This window comes from Neovison vison, chromosome 7 (genome assembly GCF_020171115.1).
Source record: "Neovison vison isolate M4711 chromosome 7, ASM_NN_V1, whole genome shotgun sequence".
NCBI classification, from domain to species: domain Eukaryota; kingdom Metazoa; phylum Chordata; class Mammalia; order Carnivora; family Mustelidae; genus Neogale; species Neogale vison.
This window is the reverse complement of record NC_058097.1, coordinates 40,446,842-40,464,953: the sequence shown is the minus strand read 5'-3', so window position 1 is coordinate 40,464,953 and position 18,112 is coordinate 40,446,842. Positions and strand designations below refer to the sequence as shown.

The 18,112-nt window shown below is 45.8% G+C and overlaps 1 protein-coding gene across 1 annotated transcript in view; it reads right to left on the bottom strand.

The window, feature by feature from the left end:
- Positions 1-17,550, bottom strand: part of WDR88 (WD repeat domain 88) — a 40,421-nt gene extending 22,871 nt beyond the window's left edge. The window contains exons 1-3 of the mRNA XM_044256267.1: positions 17,245-17,550; positions 5,367-5,477; positions 634-722 (exon numbers count right to left, since the gene is read on the bottom strand). Of these exons, the coding sequence (XP_044112202.1) occupies positions 634-722; positions 5,367-5,477; positions 17,245-17,550 (506 nt within the window). The remainder of the gene's footprint in view (positions 1-633; positions 723-5,366; positions 5,478-17,244) is intronic.
- Positions 17,551-18,112: the final 562 nt, after the last annotated feature.

The window sequence follows — 18,112 nt, the reverse complement described above, 5'->3', positions numbered from 1 at the left end:
ATAAAATAAAATCTTAAAAAAAAAAAAAAGTTCTGAAAAGTACCTTGTAAAAAAAAAAAGTATCTTGTGTTTTATTTATTTTTTAAATGATTGTATTTATTTATTTGTCAGAGAGAGAGAGAGAGGGCATGAGCGAACACAAGCAGGGGGAGTGGCAGGCAGAGGGAGAAGCAGGCTCCCTGTCGAGCAAGGAGCCCCGTGGTACTCGATCCCAGGACCCTGGGACCTGAGCAGACGCTTAATCGACTGAGCCACCCAGGCATCCCAGCCTCTTGTGTTTTAAAGGCCATCTCACGTCCTGGCCTCTGTCTCCCCTGTGAGATGCCACCTAGGACTCAGTCCTCGTGGCCTCCTGCAGCTTCAGCGGGGCCACGGGTGTGACCACGGAAAAGCAACTCTGTGAGGGAAATGCAGACTGGCTTTGTCTGAGCCACCACACACACTGTCTTTTCAGTACTTTTTCCAAGAGTGGCCGTATCCCCTGGACCCTCACAGCAGAACATGGGAACTGTGGCGACAGAGTGGGAGAGGGGGAACACAGCTGCCAAGAGGACAGAGCAGCGTTCCTGGCATGCTGCACACGGGCTTGTGCCCTCACTCCACCTGTCCAGCGCCAGACGAGGGAAAAGTCACCTTCTGCTGTCAGCCGTCACGCTGCACTCCAAGACAGGAGCTTTGGGCTTATGATCGAAATCCCGAATAACGAAGCCATCCACAGCATCCTCAAACCAACAGGAGACAGGGAGAGAGAGACAGAGAGGTCGCTGAACTGCTGGTGGACGTCGTGCACTGGGCTTGATGGCAGCCCTGAGCTTGTCCACAACAGCAAAGTGGGACAGCCCCTGGTCCCATGCCCCGCGCCCCGCTCCAAAGGGCAAAAGAACTTTCCAGCCTCTCCCCAGAGCAGCAAGGGCACCCTGCCCATCCCCCCCCCACCATGGTGTCCCTGGAGAACACTCCCTCCCCTGCACAGGCACAAGACCCAAACAGCCCCTCTGGGGGGCAGGCCTGGAGACCATTTCCTCCATCTCTACTGGCCCAAGGGGCTTGGCAGAATCTCGCAAGACATTTCAACAACTTGTTAAAAGTTCACACCCTTTGACCCAGCAGAGCTACTCTGCGTGGTCTCTCCTAATAGGCAGAACTGTGTTCAAAGACTTGTGTGGAAAAGGTTCATCGGGCGTTAGAGGGGATGGCGGGCACACCGGCCCGGGCCACCCCAAGGGAGCAGTTAAATGAGTTTCAGCATGCCAACAGTGGGTGCCATCCACGATTAACAAGCCAGCAGTTGGAGAATACGATGAGACCGAAGCCAGGCAATAACTCGAGAACAGGGAGAGAAGAAAAACGGCGCCGAAGTGAAAAGCACCCGTTGTGGCAGAGGTGAAATATTATCAGTTAGAAACGTGGCAGGAGCGTTTCAGGATAAGCTGCAGTGGAAAGTCCCCGTGAAAAACAGATTAATGGTAAAGCAATGAATTCCTAGAAAGGTGGTGGGTTGCTGGGTGAAAATACGGACCTTGGGAGCCTCTAGGCTGATGGGGGGCAGGACTGGGACAGTACTTCCTGATGGGCAGAGCCCACTGTGCATTGAGAGCCCAAGTCGAGGGGTGCCTGGGTGGCTCATTGGTTCAGCGTCTGCCTTCAACTCAGGTCATGATCCCAGAGTCCTGGAATTGAGTCCTGCATAGGCTCCCTCCCTCTGCCTGCTGCTCTGTTTGTGCTCGCTCACTCTCTGACAAAGAAATAACTAAAACCTTAAGAAAAAAAAAAAAAAGAGCCCAAGTCATGCTGGGGGGCAAAGAACCCTATGTCAGGGGTCCTCAAGACCACCCCCAGGCTCAGTGATCCTCCAGGACCCCCACAGGACCCTGCAGATAGTCAGACTCACAGCCAAGATTTACTATAGCAAAGGACACAAAGCAACATCAGCAAAGGGGAAGGAGCCTGGGGCGGAGACCAGGGCAAGCCTCCAAGAGTCTCTCCCACTTGGTCACACGGGACACGCCTAATTCCTCCACCAACCCCACTGTGGTAACACATGTGATGTGTCATCTATCTAGGAGACATGCCTGAGCCTTGGGGCCTGGGGTTTTGGGGGGATTCTCTAGCATACACCAAAATCCAGACTCCCAGAAGGAAAGCAGGTGCTCGGCACAAACCACGACTTATGCCAACAGTCCGGGTACCCTGAGCTCTCTTTATCACTTAGCAGATTGCAGGACACCATGGGCCAGTCCGGCTCCCAGCTGCCGGCCAAGGCCAGCCTGCAGGCAGTCTCACACCTGCTATGTGAACCCCATTCTGCACAGACCCAGGCCCTCAACCCCCTCTCCGTTAAGACCTGAAACAGGGGGGGTCGTGTTTGGGGAACGCAGGAGGCCCTAATCAGAGGCAGGGGGAGAGAGCAGCAGTCCAAAGAGGACCTTGCCAGGGCAGGACACCTCCAAGCCGCAAGCTTGGACTCACAAGTCTACTAGCTTGGGAGGAGAGAACGGGTCTGGGTAGCCTGCGTGCAATCTAGTCTCCCTGGCTGGTGCGTGACTCTAGCCCAAACACAGAACCAAGAAAACGATCACTGCGGGGCCTGGGACTGCGGTCTTTGCAGAGTCCCTGGGCAGTCTAAGGGCAACTCTGTGCCCCGCAGGGTCCAGGTGCAGCTTCAGCATTTGATAGTGACACCTGCTGGCCAGGACAAGGAACAGCACCCGCAGACGGAGAACCCTGTTGGAACAGGTGCACTGCTGTGAAAAGAATCCTTCCGCGAGAGGTAGATGGCAAACAAGCCAGATTTTGTTAGGGAAATCCAAAGCAGTGGAAATGTCTCTGTTTTGTACTGAATAATTCTTGAAATAAATAAGCGCCCTCTTCACCTGGCACTGGGAGGCAAGAACCCCTCTGCGGACTCAGATAATTAACTCAGATAATTTAAGGCGGGGGGCGGGGAGGAGGAACTGGTCAGAGTTTCAATGAAAGAGGAGCTTTTGTCCCCCAATAAATAGTTGGAAAATAGGGAAATGTGACAATACCCACAGCTCAAGTTTGAAACGGTTATATAAACAGTGTTTCTTAGTGGTCTCAATTTCGTAAACATGGGTATACACGTGGAAACAAGAAAAAAATAAACTTCTATGCCAACATTCCCGTAGCACTTAACTCCAGGGTTGTGAAATGATGGCTCTTGTTTTTCCTCTGAGTTGTGAGAAGAACCACCAGAGTTGCTGTTTCTTAATGACTGGAACGAGGCATGCCGATACATTAGAGGGATACTGGATTAACAGTGATTTTTCCCAGGGCACCTGTGTGGCTCAGTCGGTTAAGCATCTGACCCTTGGTTTGGGCTCAGGTCACGATCTCACAATTGTGAGACTGAGCCCCACTTCAGGCTCCGCACTCAGCATGGAATCTGCTTGAAATTCTCTCTCTCCCTCTGCCCCTCTGTCCCCCCCCCACTCTCTAAAAGAAATTATTTTTCCTCCAGCTTCTTCATACATGTATGGACTTTGCAAACTATTCACAATGGTCCACAGTGAGGATGAAGGGAGCTTCCGAAAGATTAAATCAGGTGCTTGGGTTCTGGGTGGGGCCCAAGAGGAGGGACAGGAGATGGGAGGTGACAGGAGTGGGGAGAGGAGGGAGAAGCAGGGGGACATTTTGGCAACAGGAGAAGGCAGTGTACTGGGCAATGGCAGGGAGGGCTCAGGAAAGGCAGCCGCACTGGGGCAGGGAGAGCCATGGGAGGAGCCATCCAAAGGGCAAAGGTGAGGAAAAGAGAACCAGGAAGAGGAAAGAGGACTTCTTGGAGGAGGTGTCAGTGGGGCTAGCCAACGCAGACAACTGGTGACTCTGGTGGGGGCCAGGGGCCGGGGCATGGTGGGAGGCACAGGGAGGGAACTTGGGAACTTGGCAGAAGCAGGCAAGGCCATGAGCCAGGCTGGTATTGGAACACTGGGACAGGCTGAAGCGACTGTATCTTGGATACACTGGTGTGGGCCAGGCACCCGGCCACTATGAAGAACCAGGGACAACTCAGTGGATGGTCTCTAATCTTGGGACAACAAGAGAAAACAAGTGGATCTCCCCTTTTAGAGACAAGAAAACTTTGGGCCCCAAAACAGGCAGATCTCCCCTTTTAGAGATGTTTGGCCCAAAAGGGAGTCCTTCCACTGGTTCAAATGGTGAGAGGACTGTGTGGGAGGCGGGGGGGTGCGGGGGGAGCTGAGCTGGCCAAGCACGATGCACATTTGTAAGCTGCTCTCCCCCTTCCCTGGGTGATGACAACCCACAGAGCCCCTCGCCCCTGGCTTCTCAGTCTTCCCAGAGAGTTGGGAAAGGCTTTAAGACTCTCAGAAGAACCAAAAGTATTCCCAGAAGGAGCTTGTGGGCTGCAGCTGAGGTGAGGAGTGGATGCCTATTGGGGCCGGGCAAGGGCCAGGCAGGCCTGGGGTAGCCCCAGCACGAGCTGGACCAGGAGAGTTTCAGGGAGGGTCAGGAGGTCACGTGACCAGCCAAAGTCACACAGATGAACAACTTGGACCATCCCCTGCCTCATCTGCCTGGCCTTGGTACCCACTGATGACACAGAAGATGACCAGTGTGGTCATCTGGAAGGTGAGGAGCTATCCTTCACCTGATTACCCACACCAGAACCCAGGACCCAGCCTATATTCCTTTCTATCCCCTCTTGCCCCAGAAGCCAGAGGAGATGACACACAGTCATCTGTGGCCTGGCCCCTGAGGGTCAATGCCATCCCCTATCCCCGCTCCCTCATCCTCCTCCTGACCGGCAATACCCCCAGACAGGCCTTCCAGCACCTGCTGGCTATGCCCAGAGTCTTTGAAAGAGTTCTCGGTGGCCACATCTCTGCAACCTCATCTAACCATCTCACATCCCTGTTCTTTGTGCCGTTTCTGGAACATTGGCGCACTGAGCCATACTCAAGCCTGCCCCTCCCAACCAGCCCTCATGGACAGGTCCCCGGCCTGGCCATACCATCCCTGTGAATGGAAGTGAATTTTCCAAATGAGACAGAGACCCAAAGAGAGGCCACAGTTCAGAGATCCCGGGCACAGTGGGAACTGTCCAGCAGTAGGTGGGGCAGGGGCAGAGTCCTGCCAGGGGTCCCCATCCCCCGCTCCTACTGTTTCCAAATCAACAGGCTGCCAGCAACCGCTTTAAATTCATCTCTCTCCAAGGGCTTAACACTAGGGTTGAAACCTCACTTGTCTTCTCCTTCTGCATTTTGCTCAGAAAGTTCTCTCCAAGTCTTTGGGATCCTTGAGCATCTGGGAACTCTCCATAAGATGGGGCCCAGCTTCTCTCCCCTCCGGGGATGTCCTCATCCCACCCACACCAGGCCACCTACCCACAGCTTCAGGGTACCGTCATGGGAACAGCTGAGGAACTTCGTGTCATCCGCACAGAAGCTACAGGAGCTCACAAGGTCCTTGTGTCCCCTCAGAATTTTAAATGGGATCTGAAAAAATAGAGAGATTGAATGAGTGCAGCAGGTTACAAATTCAAATTAATAGCGAAAAATCAATCATTTTTCTATACAACTGGAAAAAAAGAACTAAAAAATTCCATTAAAGGCATCAGAATAGGAATACATTTAATTAAAAAATACAAGTGTAAAACTTACACTCTGAAGATCACAGAACATTGTTGGAAGAAATTTTAGAAGACCCAGAGACATGAGAAAGCAGTCCATATTCAAGGATTAGCTATTAGCTTACTATTGTCAAGATGAGAATACCTTCCAAGATGATCAATAGAGTCAGCAGTGTCCCCTCAAGATCCCAGCTGACCTCCTTTCCAAAACTGACAAGCTGATCCGAAAACTTATATGCATGTTCAAGGACAGCAAAATAGCCAAAACACTCCTGGAAAAGAATGAAGGTAGAGTACTCACAATTCCCAATTTCAAACCTTATCACCTAAAAAAAAGTGACCGTAATCAAGACAGTAGTTACTGGCCTAAAAACAGAGTTGGGAATCCAGAAATAAGCCCTCATGTTTTAGGTCACTTGCTTCCTTAACAAGGGGGCCAAGTGATTGAAAATGGAGAAATTTGTCTTTTCAACAGATCGTATTGAGACAAATAAAATCCACCTGCAAAAGAATGAAGTTAGACTGTTGCCTCACGCCATCTACAAAGACTAACTCAAGATGGATCAAAGATCTCAATGTGAGAACTAAAACCACGAGACTCTTAGACGCACACATAGTTGTAAATCTCCGGTGACTCCTGTTAGACAGTGTTTCCTTAGCTCCCACGCCACATGCACAGGCGGCAGCAGCAGCAACAATGTGAAACTGGGCATTATCAAAATTAAAAACCTTGCCCTTCGGAGGGCACTATCAGGAAGGTGACAAAACAGCCCACACAGTGGAAGAAAACTTTTGGAAATCGTATATCAGATGAGACTTGTATCTAGAACACAGAAAGATCCCTCAAAACTCGACAATAAAAAAAGAAACAACCCGATTTTTAAAATAGGCAAAACATCAGAATAGGCATTTCTCCAAAGAAGGTATGTCAATAAGCTCTAAATACAAAGAAATGTGGTCAACAACATTAGCTATTAGGAAAATATAAATCAAATGTAAATTGAGGGGCGCCTGGGTGGCTCAGTCTGTTAAGCATCTGATATTGGCTCAGGTCATGATCTTGGGGTCCTGGGATCCAGCCCCAGTTTGGGGCCCCTGCTTGGCAGGGAGTCTGCTTCTCCCTCTCTCTTTGCCCCTCCCTCCACCCAAGCTCACATGTTCTGTCTCTTTCTCAAATAAATAAAATCTTAAAGGGGAAAAAAAAGCCATATTGAGATACACTTCATATCCACCATATCCACTAGGATGTTACAATAAAAAACCCAGATAATAACAAGTGTTGGTGAGAATAGTGAGGACTCGAACTCTCACACGTGGCTGGTGGGAATCCAAATGGTGCCGTTCCTTTAGAACACAGTTCTAAATAATTACTGAACACAGTTCAGTAATTCCTCAAAAAGTTAAAACATATGTATTCGTATATGATCCAGCAGCTTCACTTCTAAGTGTATACACTTAGATCTACAGACTACTTCCTCCTGCTCAGCAGGAAGCCTGCTTCTCCCTCTCCCACTTCCTCTGCTTCATTTTCAGAAATGAAAACATGTCCACATAAAAATTTGAAAATAGATACTCATAGCAGTATTATTTGGAATAGTAAAATAAATGGAACCCATTAGAATATCCATCCACTGATAAACGTAAAATGAGACACATTCCCACAATGAAATATGACTAAGCAATATGACAGGAGTGAAGGACTTCTGATTTCTGGGCTGCCATGTGAGAAGCTTGGAAGGCACTGCTCCATTTGCTCAACTAATTAAAAGCCGAGCAAACTGAGAAATCAACAACTCTTCCTAGATTCATAACTGCTGCCCTCAAAATTGGAGAAATGGGCAAATACAAAGAATCCCATATTATAGGGCAGAAATCCAAGAGCAGCGACCTCCATGGGAACCAGGCCCAGGATCAGGAAACTTGACCTGTAACAGACAAGTTGCTGGGGGTGCAGCACGGATAACGTTGAGAGTTAAAAATTCCAGGGGGACCCAGCCATGAGGGGCCCTCACTCACATTCATATTAGCGTTATCTCCAGTAGCAGACCTGGTCCTCACAGTGGCTGGAAGAGGGGGTAAATAATTGCTTTGAAATATTCCATGCAGCATTATCAAAGCCTACGTGACCTGGGGAAAGGGAAATATTCAACCCTTGCCAGCTCTAGCCGTACACATAGAAGGAGGGAAATACCCAGCTCCCAGCCCCTCTAGCCATCCAATCCCACCTAACCTCAGGGTGGGCGGGGAGGAAGTGCAGACTGAAAAGCACCCATGACATTTACAAGCCTGAGGCAGAGGCCCACTGAAAGACTGAGACGTAGTCATAGGACTGTAGACTTCTTCTCTGCCCACTACATGGTAGCATCACGTTACTAAAGGCTTATTGACAGCTGTTCCTTTTACCCAGTACATTATGTCTGGCTACCAAGAAAAAAGAAATGCAATCCTAAGAGGCAGAAAACATAGCTTGAAGAGAAAGCACAAACCTAAAAACAAAACCAGACCCAGATGTGCCAAGGATGTTGGAATTATCAGACCAGGAACTTAAACACCTGCGGTTAATATGCTAAGGGCTCTAAGAAATGTAGTAGACAGCATGCAATGTAAGCAGAGATGGAAATTCGAAGATAGAACCAAACAGAAATGCTAGAGATCAAAAACACCATAACAGATCAAGAGTATCTTTGATGTGTTCATTATTAGACTAGACATGGCTGAGGAGAGAGTCTCTGAGCTTGAGGATATATCAATAGAAACCTTCAAAACTGAAAAACAAACAGAAAAAAAAAAACACTTAAAGAAATGGAACAGAATTTGCCAGAACTGGAAGAGAACTACAACAGTGTAATATATGCACAATGAAAATACCAGAAGGAGATGAGAGAATGGAAGAGAAATATTTGAAACAATAATGATTGAGAAGTCCCCCCAAATTAATTTCAAATGCCAAACCTCAGATCTAGGAAGCCCAGAGAACACGGAACAGGATAAATGCAACAAACAAACAAACAAACAAACAAACAAAACCCCACTATACCTAGGCATATCATTTTAAAGATCCAGAAAATTTAAGATAAAAGGACATTGCTGAAAGCAGCTAGAGGAAAATCATGTATTGCTTATAAAGGAGCAAAGATAAGAATCACTTCCACCCTCTCAGAAACCATGCAACTAAGAAGAGACTATAGTGAAATATTTAAAGTATTAGGAGGGGAAAATTCCACCAACCTAGAAATTTGTATCCTGTGAAATTATCCTCCAAAAGTGAAGGACAAATACTTTCTCAGACAAAGAAAATTGGGGAAACTTTGATACCAATAGTCTGTCTTGCAAGAAATGTTAACATTTCTTTAGAGAGGAGGAAGATGATATAGATGAGAAACCCAGATCTACACAAAGCAAGGAGAGCACCAAAGAAGGAATAATTGACGGTAAAATAAAAACTTTGTTTTTATTCTTAATTGATCTAAGTTTGTTCAAAATAATAATAGCAATAATGTAAAAAAAGCAACAATGTATTATATATAATTGATATGATATATAGTATTATAAAAGCAATATATTATATGTTATATAATTAACATATGATTATGTATATATATTATATATATGTGTATATGTGTATATATTATATATATACACATATATATATATGGGCCCCCTGCTTGGCAGGGAGTCTGCCAATAATATATATTATTTATATACACATATATAAATAATATATATATAATGAATGACAACAATGATACAGTGGACATGAGGGAGGACTTAGAAATATTTTGTTGTTTTAAGTTACTGACACTACCCAGGAGTGGTATAGTGTTGTTTGAAAGTGGACTTGGATTAACGGCAAATGTATATTGCAAATTCTTGGGCAACCACTGAGAAAAGAAAAAAAAGTGTACCTGATATGCTAAGAAAGGAGAGAAAATCGAATCACATTGAACGCTCAATTAAAGCCTCAAAAGCCAGAAGAGTGGAAGACAAAAATAGGAACAATAAACAAAGGCAACAAATAGAAAACAGTAACAAATATGGCGGATATTCATCCAACTAGATCAATAATCACTTTGAATGGTCTGAATGTACCAATTAAAAGAGGGATTGTCAGAGTGGATGAAAAAATAGGACCCAATGATATATTGTCTACAAGAAACTCACTTCAGATATAAAGACACATCCAGATTAAAAGCAGGAGCGTCTGGGTGGCTCAAGTTGGTTAAGCAACTGACTCTTGATTTTGGCTCAGGTCACGATCTCAGGGTCATGAGATCAAGTTCCTCGTCAGGTTCCACACTCAGCAGGGAGTTTACTTGAGGTTCTTTCTCTGCCCCTTCCCCCCCCCACTTTCACTTGTTCTCTCTCTCACTCTTTAAAAAAAAAATGTAAAAGGATGGGGGAGACTGGGTGGCTCAGACAGTTGAATGTTGACTCCTGATTTCAGATCAGGTCATGATCTCGGGATTGTGAGATCAAGCCCCATGCCAGGCTTCATGCTGGGTTTGAAGCCTACTTAGGATTCTCTCTTTCTGGGAGCACCTGGTGGCTCAGTCGTTAAATGTCTGCCTTCAGCTCAGGTCATGATCCCAGGGTTCTGGGATTGAGCCCCGCATCGAGCCCCGCATCGAGCCCCGCATCGAGCCCTGTATCGGGCTCCCTGCTCAGCAGGAAGCCTGCTTCTCCCTCTCCCACTTCCTCTGCTTCTGTTTCCTCTCTTATTGTGTCTCTCTCTTTCTAATAAATAAATAAAATCTTAAAAAAAATAAAAAAGGATTCTCTTTTTCTCTCTGCTCCTACTCCTCTCTCTCTTTAAAAGAAAAAAAAAAAGGTAAATGGGTGGAGGAAAAATAGACCATACTAACCCTAATCGAAAGAAAGCAAGAATAGCTATATTAACTTCAGATGGAGGAGACTTCACAGTGAGAAAAGTTATCAGGGGCAAAAGGGGGCACTCATAATGACAAAGGGGCCAGTTCTCCAAGAAGATATAATAACCCTTAACATATATGTGCCTAACACCAGAGCACAAAAATGTTAGGCAAAAGCTATTAAATTTGCAAAGAGAGGTAGATGAGTCCATTATCATGGAGACTTCATCACCCTCTATGAGAAAGGAACAGATCCAGCAGGCAGAAAATTAACAAGGACATAGTGGAACACAACACCACCATCAGTCAGTTGAATGTAATGGAGATCTACAGACTACTTCCTCCAATAACAGCAGAATAAATATTCTTCTCAAATTCATAGGAAACATTTACCAAGACAGACCACATTCTAGGCCATAAAACACACCTTAACAAATTAAAAAAAAAAAAAACGGGAACTATACAATCACGACCCCAATATCAAGACCTGAGCTGAGATCAAGAGTCAGACACTTAATTGACTGAGCCACTCAGGCACCCCTAAACAACACACTTCTTTTTTTTTTTTTAAAGATTTTATTTATTTATTTGACAGAGAGAAATCACAAGTAGGCAAAGAGGCAGGCAGAGAGAGAGAGAGGAGGAAGCAGGCTCCCTGCTGAGCAGAGAGCCCGATGCAGGACTCGATCCCAGGATCCTGAGATCATGACCTGAGCCGAAGGCAGCGGCTTAACCCACTGAGCCACCCAGGCGCCCTAAACAACACACTTCTAAATAACACGTGGTTCAAAGAAGAAATCTCAAGAGAAGTTTTAAAATATTTTGAACCTAATGAAATTAAAATATGAAATCAAAATTTCTCAGGTGCAATGAAAGAAGTCCTTAGAGGGATATTTATAACAATGAATGCATTTATAAAAAAGAAGAAGGATCTAAAATCAATCATCTAAACCTTTACTTTAGGAAAATAGAAGAAGAAGAGCAAATTAAATGCAAAGTATGCAGAAGAAAAGAAACAATGACAATTAGAGCATAAACCAATTAAACTGAAAGCAGGAAATTTACAGTGAAAATCAATGAACCCAAAAACTGTTCTTTAAAAAGGATCAATTAAGGGATGCCTGGGTGGCTCAGTCGGTTAAGCATCTACCTTCATATCAGGCCATGATCTTGGGGTCCTGAGTTCAGGCCCTGGGTTGGGCTCCCTGCTCAGCAGGGAGTTTGCCTCTCCTTCTCCCTCTGCCCCTCCTACCCCACTCATGCTTTCTCTTTCTCTAATAAATAAATTCTTTTTAAAAAATCAGTAAAATTGATAAGCCTCTAGCTAGGCTAACTAAGAAAAAAAAAGAGATAACCCAATACTAGTATCAGAAATGAAAGATAGGGGCACCTGTGTGGCTCTGTGGGTTAAGCCTCTGCTTTTGGCTCAGGTCGTGATCCCAGGATCCTGGGGTCGAATCCAGCATCGGGCTCTCTGCTCAGCAGGGGGCCTGCTTCCCCCTCTCTCTGCCTCTGCCTGCCACTCTGCCTACTTGTGATCACTCTCTGATAAATAAATAAAATCTTAAAAAAAAAAGAAATCAAAGATATTCTATTGACATTAAAAAGATAGTCAAGGAGTATTATGAATAACTCTATTTCCACAAATTTCATCACTTGAAATAAAATAGACTAATTTCAAATTTGAAATGAAATGGACTAATTCCTGAAAAGACACAATTAGGCAAAAGTCACACAAGAAAAATTAGACAATCTTTATAGTTATTTATGTAATAAAGAAATTGAAATAGTAACTAAGGTAGTTAGTTCAGGCCCAGATGGGTTCACTGGTGAATTCTACCAAACCTTTAAGGAAAAAATTGTACCAATTCTCTACAATCTCTTTTTTTTTTTTTTTTTTAAAGATTTTTTATTTATTTATTTGAGAGAGAGAGACAGTGAGAGAGAGCATGAGCGAGGAGAAGGTCAGAGAGCGAAGCAGACTCCCCATGGAGCTGGGAGCCTGATGTGGGACTCGATCCCGGGACTCCAGGATCACGCCCTGAGCCGAAGGCAGTCGTCCAACCAACTGAGCCACCCAGGCGTCCCTCTACAATCTCTTTTAGAGGATAGAAGCAGAGGGAATACTTCTTGACTCATTCTGTGAGGCTAGCATTACCCTAATACTAGAACCAGATAATGACACTTAGAAGAAAAGAAAACTACAGACCACTATCTCTCATGACCATAGACGTAAGAATCCTCAACAAATATCAGCAAATTAAATCCGACAATGTACAGAAAGACTTATGCATCATCACCAAGTTGGATTTATCCCAGGTGTGCAAGTTTACTTCGTTATTCAAAAATCAATTAATTTGGGCTCCTGGGTGGCTCAGTGGGTTAAGCCGCTGCCTTCGGCTCAGGTCATGATCTCAGGGTCCTGGGATCGAGTCCCGCATCGAGCTCTCTGCTCAGCAGGAAGCCTGCTTTCCTTGCTCTCTCTCTCTGCCTGCCTCTCCATCTACTTGTGATTTCTCTCTGTCAAATAAATAAATAAAATCTTTAAAAAAAATCAATTAATGTAATTCATCACATCAGTAAGCTAAAAAAGAAAAAATCACATGACTATATCAACAGGGGCAGAAAAAGCATTTGACCAAAATCCAATAGCCATCTATGGTAAAAACGCTCAGCAAATTAGAAATAGAGGGGAACTTCTCAGCTTGCCAAAGACTATCTACAAAAACCCTACAGTTAACATCATACTTAATGATGAGAAGTTCTGTCTTTCCACTAAGATCAGGTACAAGGCACAGGCTTTCCCTCTCACCACTCCTTTTCAACATTGTCCTGGGACTTCCAGCTCATGCAATAAGACAAGAAAATGAAATAAGAGGTATAAGATTGGAAAGGAAGAAATAAACCTGTCTTAATGAACACATGACATTAGCACCTACATAGAAAATCCAAAAGAATCAACAAAAACTCCTGGAACTAATAGCATATTTGGCAAGACTGCAGAATATGAGGTTAATATAAAATACAAAAATCGATTTTTACTATGCCAGCAATGAGCAAGTGGAATTTTAAAAAAGATTTTTAAAAAAATGTTTGAAAGACTTTATTTATTTATTTGACAGAGAGAGACACAGTGAGAGAGGGAACACAAACGGGGAGAGGGAGAAACAGGCTTCCCACAAAGCAGGGAGCTCGATGCAGGGCTCCATCCCAGAACCCCGGGATCATGACCTGAGCCGAAGGCAGACACTTAATGACAGGTGCCCCAAGATTTTTTTTTTTTTTGAGAGAGAGAAAGAGAAAGAAAGGGAGCACAAGCAGGGGGAGGGGCAAAGGGAGAAGCAGACTCCCCGCTGAGCAGGGATTTCCCCATGCAAGGCTCAATCCCAGAACCCTGGGATCATGACTTGAACAGAAGGCACACGCTTAACCACTGAGCCACCCAGGCACCCCAAACAAGTGGAAGTTTAAATTCTACCCCACAAAATTAAATATTTAGGCATATATCTAACAAAATATGTGTTAAGAGCTATATGAGGAAAACTCCAGAACTCTGATGAACAAAATCAAAGAATTAAATCAATGGAGATCTATTCCGTGTTCATGGATAAGAAGACTCAATATTGTCAAGATGTCAGTTCCTCCCAACTTGATCTATGAATTCAATGCAATCCCAATCAGAATCCCAAAAATTTATTTTGTGGATATTGACAAAGTGATTATAAAGTTTATGTGGACTGGCAAAAGATCCAGGAGAAGAACAAAGCACTGACACTACACCACTTCAAGATTCACTCTAAAGATATAGTGATCAAGGGGCACTTGGGTGGCTCAGTGGGTTAGAGCCTCTGCCTTCAGCTCAGGTCATGATCTCAGGGTCCTGGGATCGAGTCCGGCATTGGGCTCTCTGCTCAGCAGGGGGCCTGCTTCCCCCTCTTTCTCTGCCTACTTGTGATCTCTGCCTGTCAAAAAATTAAATAAAATCTTTAAAAAAAAAAAAAGATACAGTGATCAAGACAGTGTAATACTAGTGAAAGGGTAGAGAAACAGATCAATGGAACAGAATAGAAAGTCCAGAAACGGATCCACATGAATAAAACCAACTGCTCTTTGATAAAGGGTCAAAGTCAATACAATGGAGAAATGATAGTCTTTCAACAAATGATGCTGGAACAACTGGATATCCATATGTAGAAAACTAAATCGAAACATCCACCTTACATCCTTTACAAAAACACAAAATGGATCACAGAGCTAAATGCAAAATGCAAATTTAAAAAACTCCTAGATAATAATATAGAAGATCTAGGTGATCTTGGGTATGGCAATGACTCTTTAGATACAATGCCAAAGGCACAGTCCATGAAAATAGTAACTGATGAGCTGGACATAAAAACTGAAAACTTTTGCTCTGTAAAAGACAGCGTCAAGAGAATGAAACAAACCACAGCCTGGGAGAAAACATTTGCAAGAGACACATATGATTAAGGATTATCATCCAAAATTATCGTTTAATAAGAAAATAAACCACCCAATTTAAAAAAAAAAATGAACCAAGACCTTAACAGACACGTCACCAAAAAAGATACATGTGAATTACATGTTATTTTACAAATAAGCATGTGACAAGATGTTCCACATCATTTGCCATTAGGGGTTTGCATATTAAAACAACAGTTGCAGGACTCTAGGAATACGCTGAAACCCCCCACTTTATATGGGTGAACTGTGCACTGTGTGAACTACATCTCAATAAAGAGGTATTTTGAGAAGGGAGGGGGGATAGAAGGAGCAAGCCTTAAATGGTCCACTGCCCACGCCCCATGGTGTGCAGGGGATGTGTGTCCCCCAGATGCGACCCCTTCTGTCATGGGTGCCTGGATCCCTGGCCGTCGGGTGGCCACCTCCAGCTCCATGTTCTGCAGCTGTCTCGGTCTCCAGGCCCAACTTGTGGTCTTCATTCTCTCGTGGCAAAAAAACAGAGCTTAATTATGGGCATAAAAACCAGCAGGGGGGTGCCTGAGTGGCTCAGTGGGTTAAGCCTCTGCCTTTGGCTCAGGTCATGGTCTCAGGGTCCTGGGATCGAGCCCCGCATCGGGCTCTCTGTTCAGCAGGGAGCCTGCTTCCCACTCCCTCTGCCTGCCTCTCTGCCTACTTGTGATTTCTGTCAAACAAATAAATAAATAAAATCTTTAAAAAAAAACAAAACAGCAGGAACGGGGTGCGGTGCATCCATCAACCCCATCATCCTTTCTGGGGACACCCATTCCGTGTTTTTTTCTGGGCATAGTATTTTCAGGGTTCACTAGGGAAAGAGCCCCTGAGGCGCTGTGGAGAGATGTTCCAAATACACAGAGACATATTTGGAGGCACTAACAAAAATGGCAGGACAGTCCACTTTTTGTAAAAACCACAAAAAAAATCATTTTTTAAAAAATATACGTAGCATTCCTTCACTTGATCAATAAAGACGTCATAGCCTCGTTGGGCTTTGATCTAGGCACTGCAGGGCCAGTGGGAACCGAGGGGAAAGACCCCAGGTCGGGAGCGAGAGTCCAGGGCTCTTGGGCATGGCAGGCTCCTCCTGCTCCCTCCATTTGCAAAACAGAGCACAGGGGTGGGGGGCGCTGCAGAGGGAGATTTTTTCTCTTTTTTTCTGTTTGCTGGAGAGCTCCCCTGAGCAACTTTGTCCTCAAAGAGAAGCATCATTTCTTGAGTCTTTGCAGGTCTGAAGAAAATGTCCTTCTGTTGCCTTCGCTGGGGATCAGCAGTTGGGTCAGGTAGAGAATGCTTAGGTCAGAAACTTTCCTCTGGGAGAAGTTACAGACCCTCTCAACTTCTGTCTTCTTCATGGGTCACAAAATCTTAGGTCAAAAAAAAATCATAAGCCACCTTCATGTGCATCCACAGGAGACTGGTTAAAGTCATTAGAAGACGGCCAGCTGGTAGGATACTACCAGTAAAAAGGAACAAGGAAGTCGCTTATTTATGATATGGAAAGATCTCTAATATATGCTAAGTCAAAAATTTTAAAACTATATGCATAAGGGGTCTAAGGTAAGGGGGGGAGATATATATGTATATACTCAGAAATGCATAAATTATCTCTGTAGGGATACAGAACAATCTAGAAGCATTTCTTCCCTCTGTAGAGAGAAATGGGGCAGTGAAGGCAGTGAAGGCAAGGCTGCTATGTTAGTGAGACCTTTTTTTTTTAAGGCAGAACATTTGAAGTCTATTGAATTTGAATCTTGGGGGTGTTCTATTGAGAACTTCTGTGCTGTCCTTTAATTTTACTGAAAAATCAGAATAAATATCATGACTAAAAGCACTGACACACACTTTGTTGGAAGAGATCACACAGCCAGTCAACAATCCTCATTGTGGGCTCTGCTCCCAGGTGTCCTGAGGGCCAGCCACAAAGCCCAGCATCTCAAGCTGATCTGTTGCTTCTGGACCTAACTGCTTCATGGGTCGGGAGGGCTCCTTCATTGTCCCTGGGGTATGCACTTGGCAATGTCACCACGGGGACATTTGGAAGGCTCAGCCTGAACCACAGTCTGGGTGGGGTCAGGATCCCCCACTTTGGAACACGATCCTCCCCCAGTACAGCCTTGTTTTCGCAGAGACAGCAGTCCAGGGGCTTCACTGGGGGTCCCTGGCAAAACCAAGTGGCTCCCCACGGGTCCCCTTAGCCAGCTCACTGCAACCTCCCACGTATGGGGTTCAAGTCTGCGTTCCTCACCCTCACCCCTGTGGTCTGACCTTCGAGAGGGTCTCCTGGTCACCCCAGAACTTCTTCTCAGACTTCGGGTGCTCCTCGGGTGGTGGAGAGTCCTTGCTGACCTCTAGGGGGTCAAGGGGAGCCAGCAGCCGGTTCTGGCGCGCCTCCAAAGTCAACAGCTTGAAGCGGCCATAGGCCCTGATCACAGCCGGCAGCTTACGGAAGAGGTGCTCAAGGTCGCTGGAGGGCATCAAGGGCAGCTTCACTGTACGCAGCTCGGACACCGTCTTCAGGTCATCATCCAGGGATTCCGAGCACAAGGGGGCGGACGGCGGTTGGGAGGCCATCTCCGAGCCCAGCCTGCTGGTGGCCGGCACCCAGCACCCAGCACCCAGTCCGGCCAGAACGGCGGCGCCGTGCGCCTGCGCCCTGCGCCCGCACCCTGCGCCTGTCTCCGCAGAATCACGTGCCCTCCCTGGGCGCTGCGATCCCTCTGCCTCCTCTCCACGCGGAGCACTCTCACTCCCAGAAAAACGGGGTTTGAGTCCAGGCACAAAAGGGTTGAGGCCAAGCGTGTGAAACCAGCAGCCTCATCCCCACAGCCTCCATTTGGCTCTTCCTGGCTCCGTCTTCCAGGATGGTTTCTGGGTAGCCCTCTGCCTGTGCGGGGACTCCTGGCCAACCCACTAGAGAAATGGACACTAAGTTACGGAATGGGCCCTGGATGAATTCAGATGCAGCTGTCCGGGGCGGGGACACACAATATATAAGAGCATGAAGGAAATATCTGTCACGCTGTCAATGAAGGGGAACAAATGTTACCTCTAGCCGGGTAGCAGCGTCACCGACAGAAGACTGGGTGGGGACACCTGGGTGGCTCCGTTAAGCGTCTGCCTTCTGCTGGGGTCA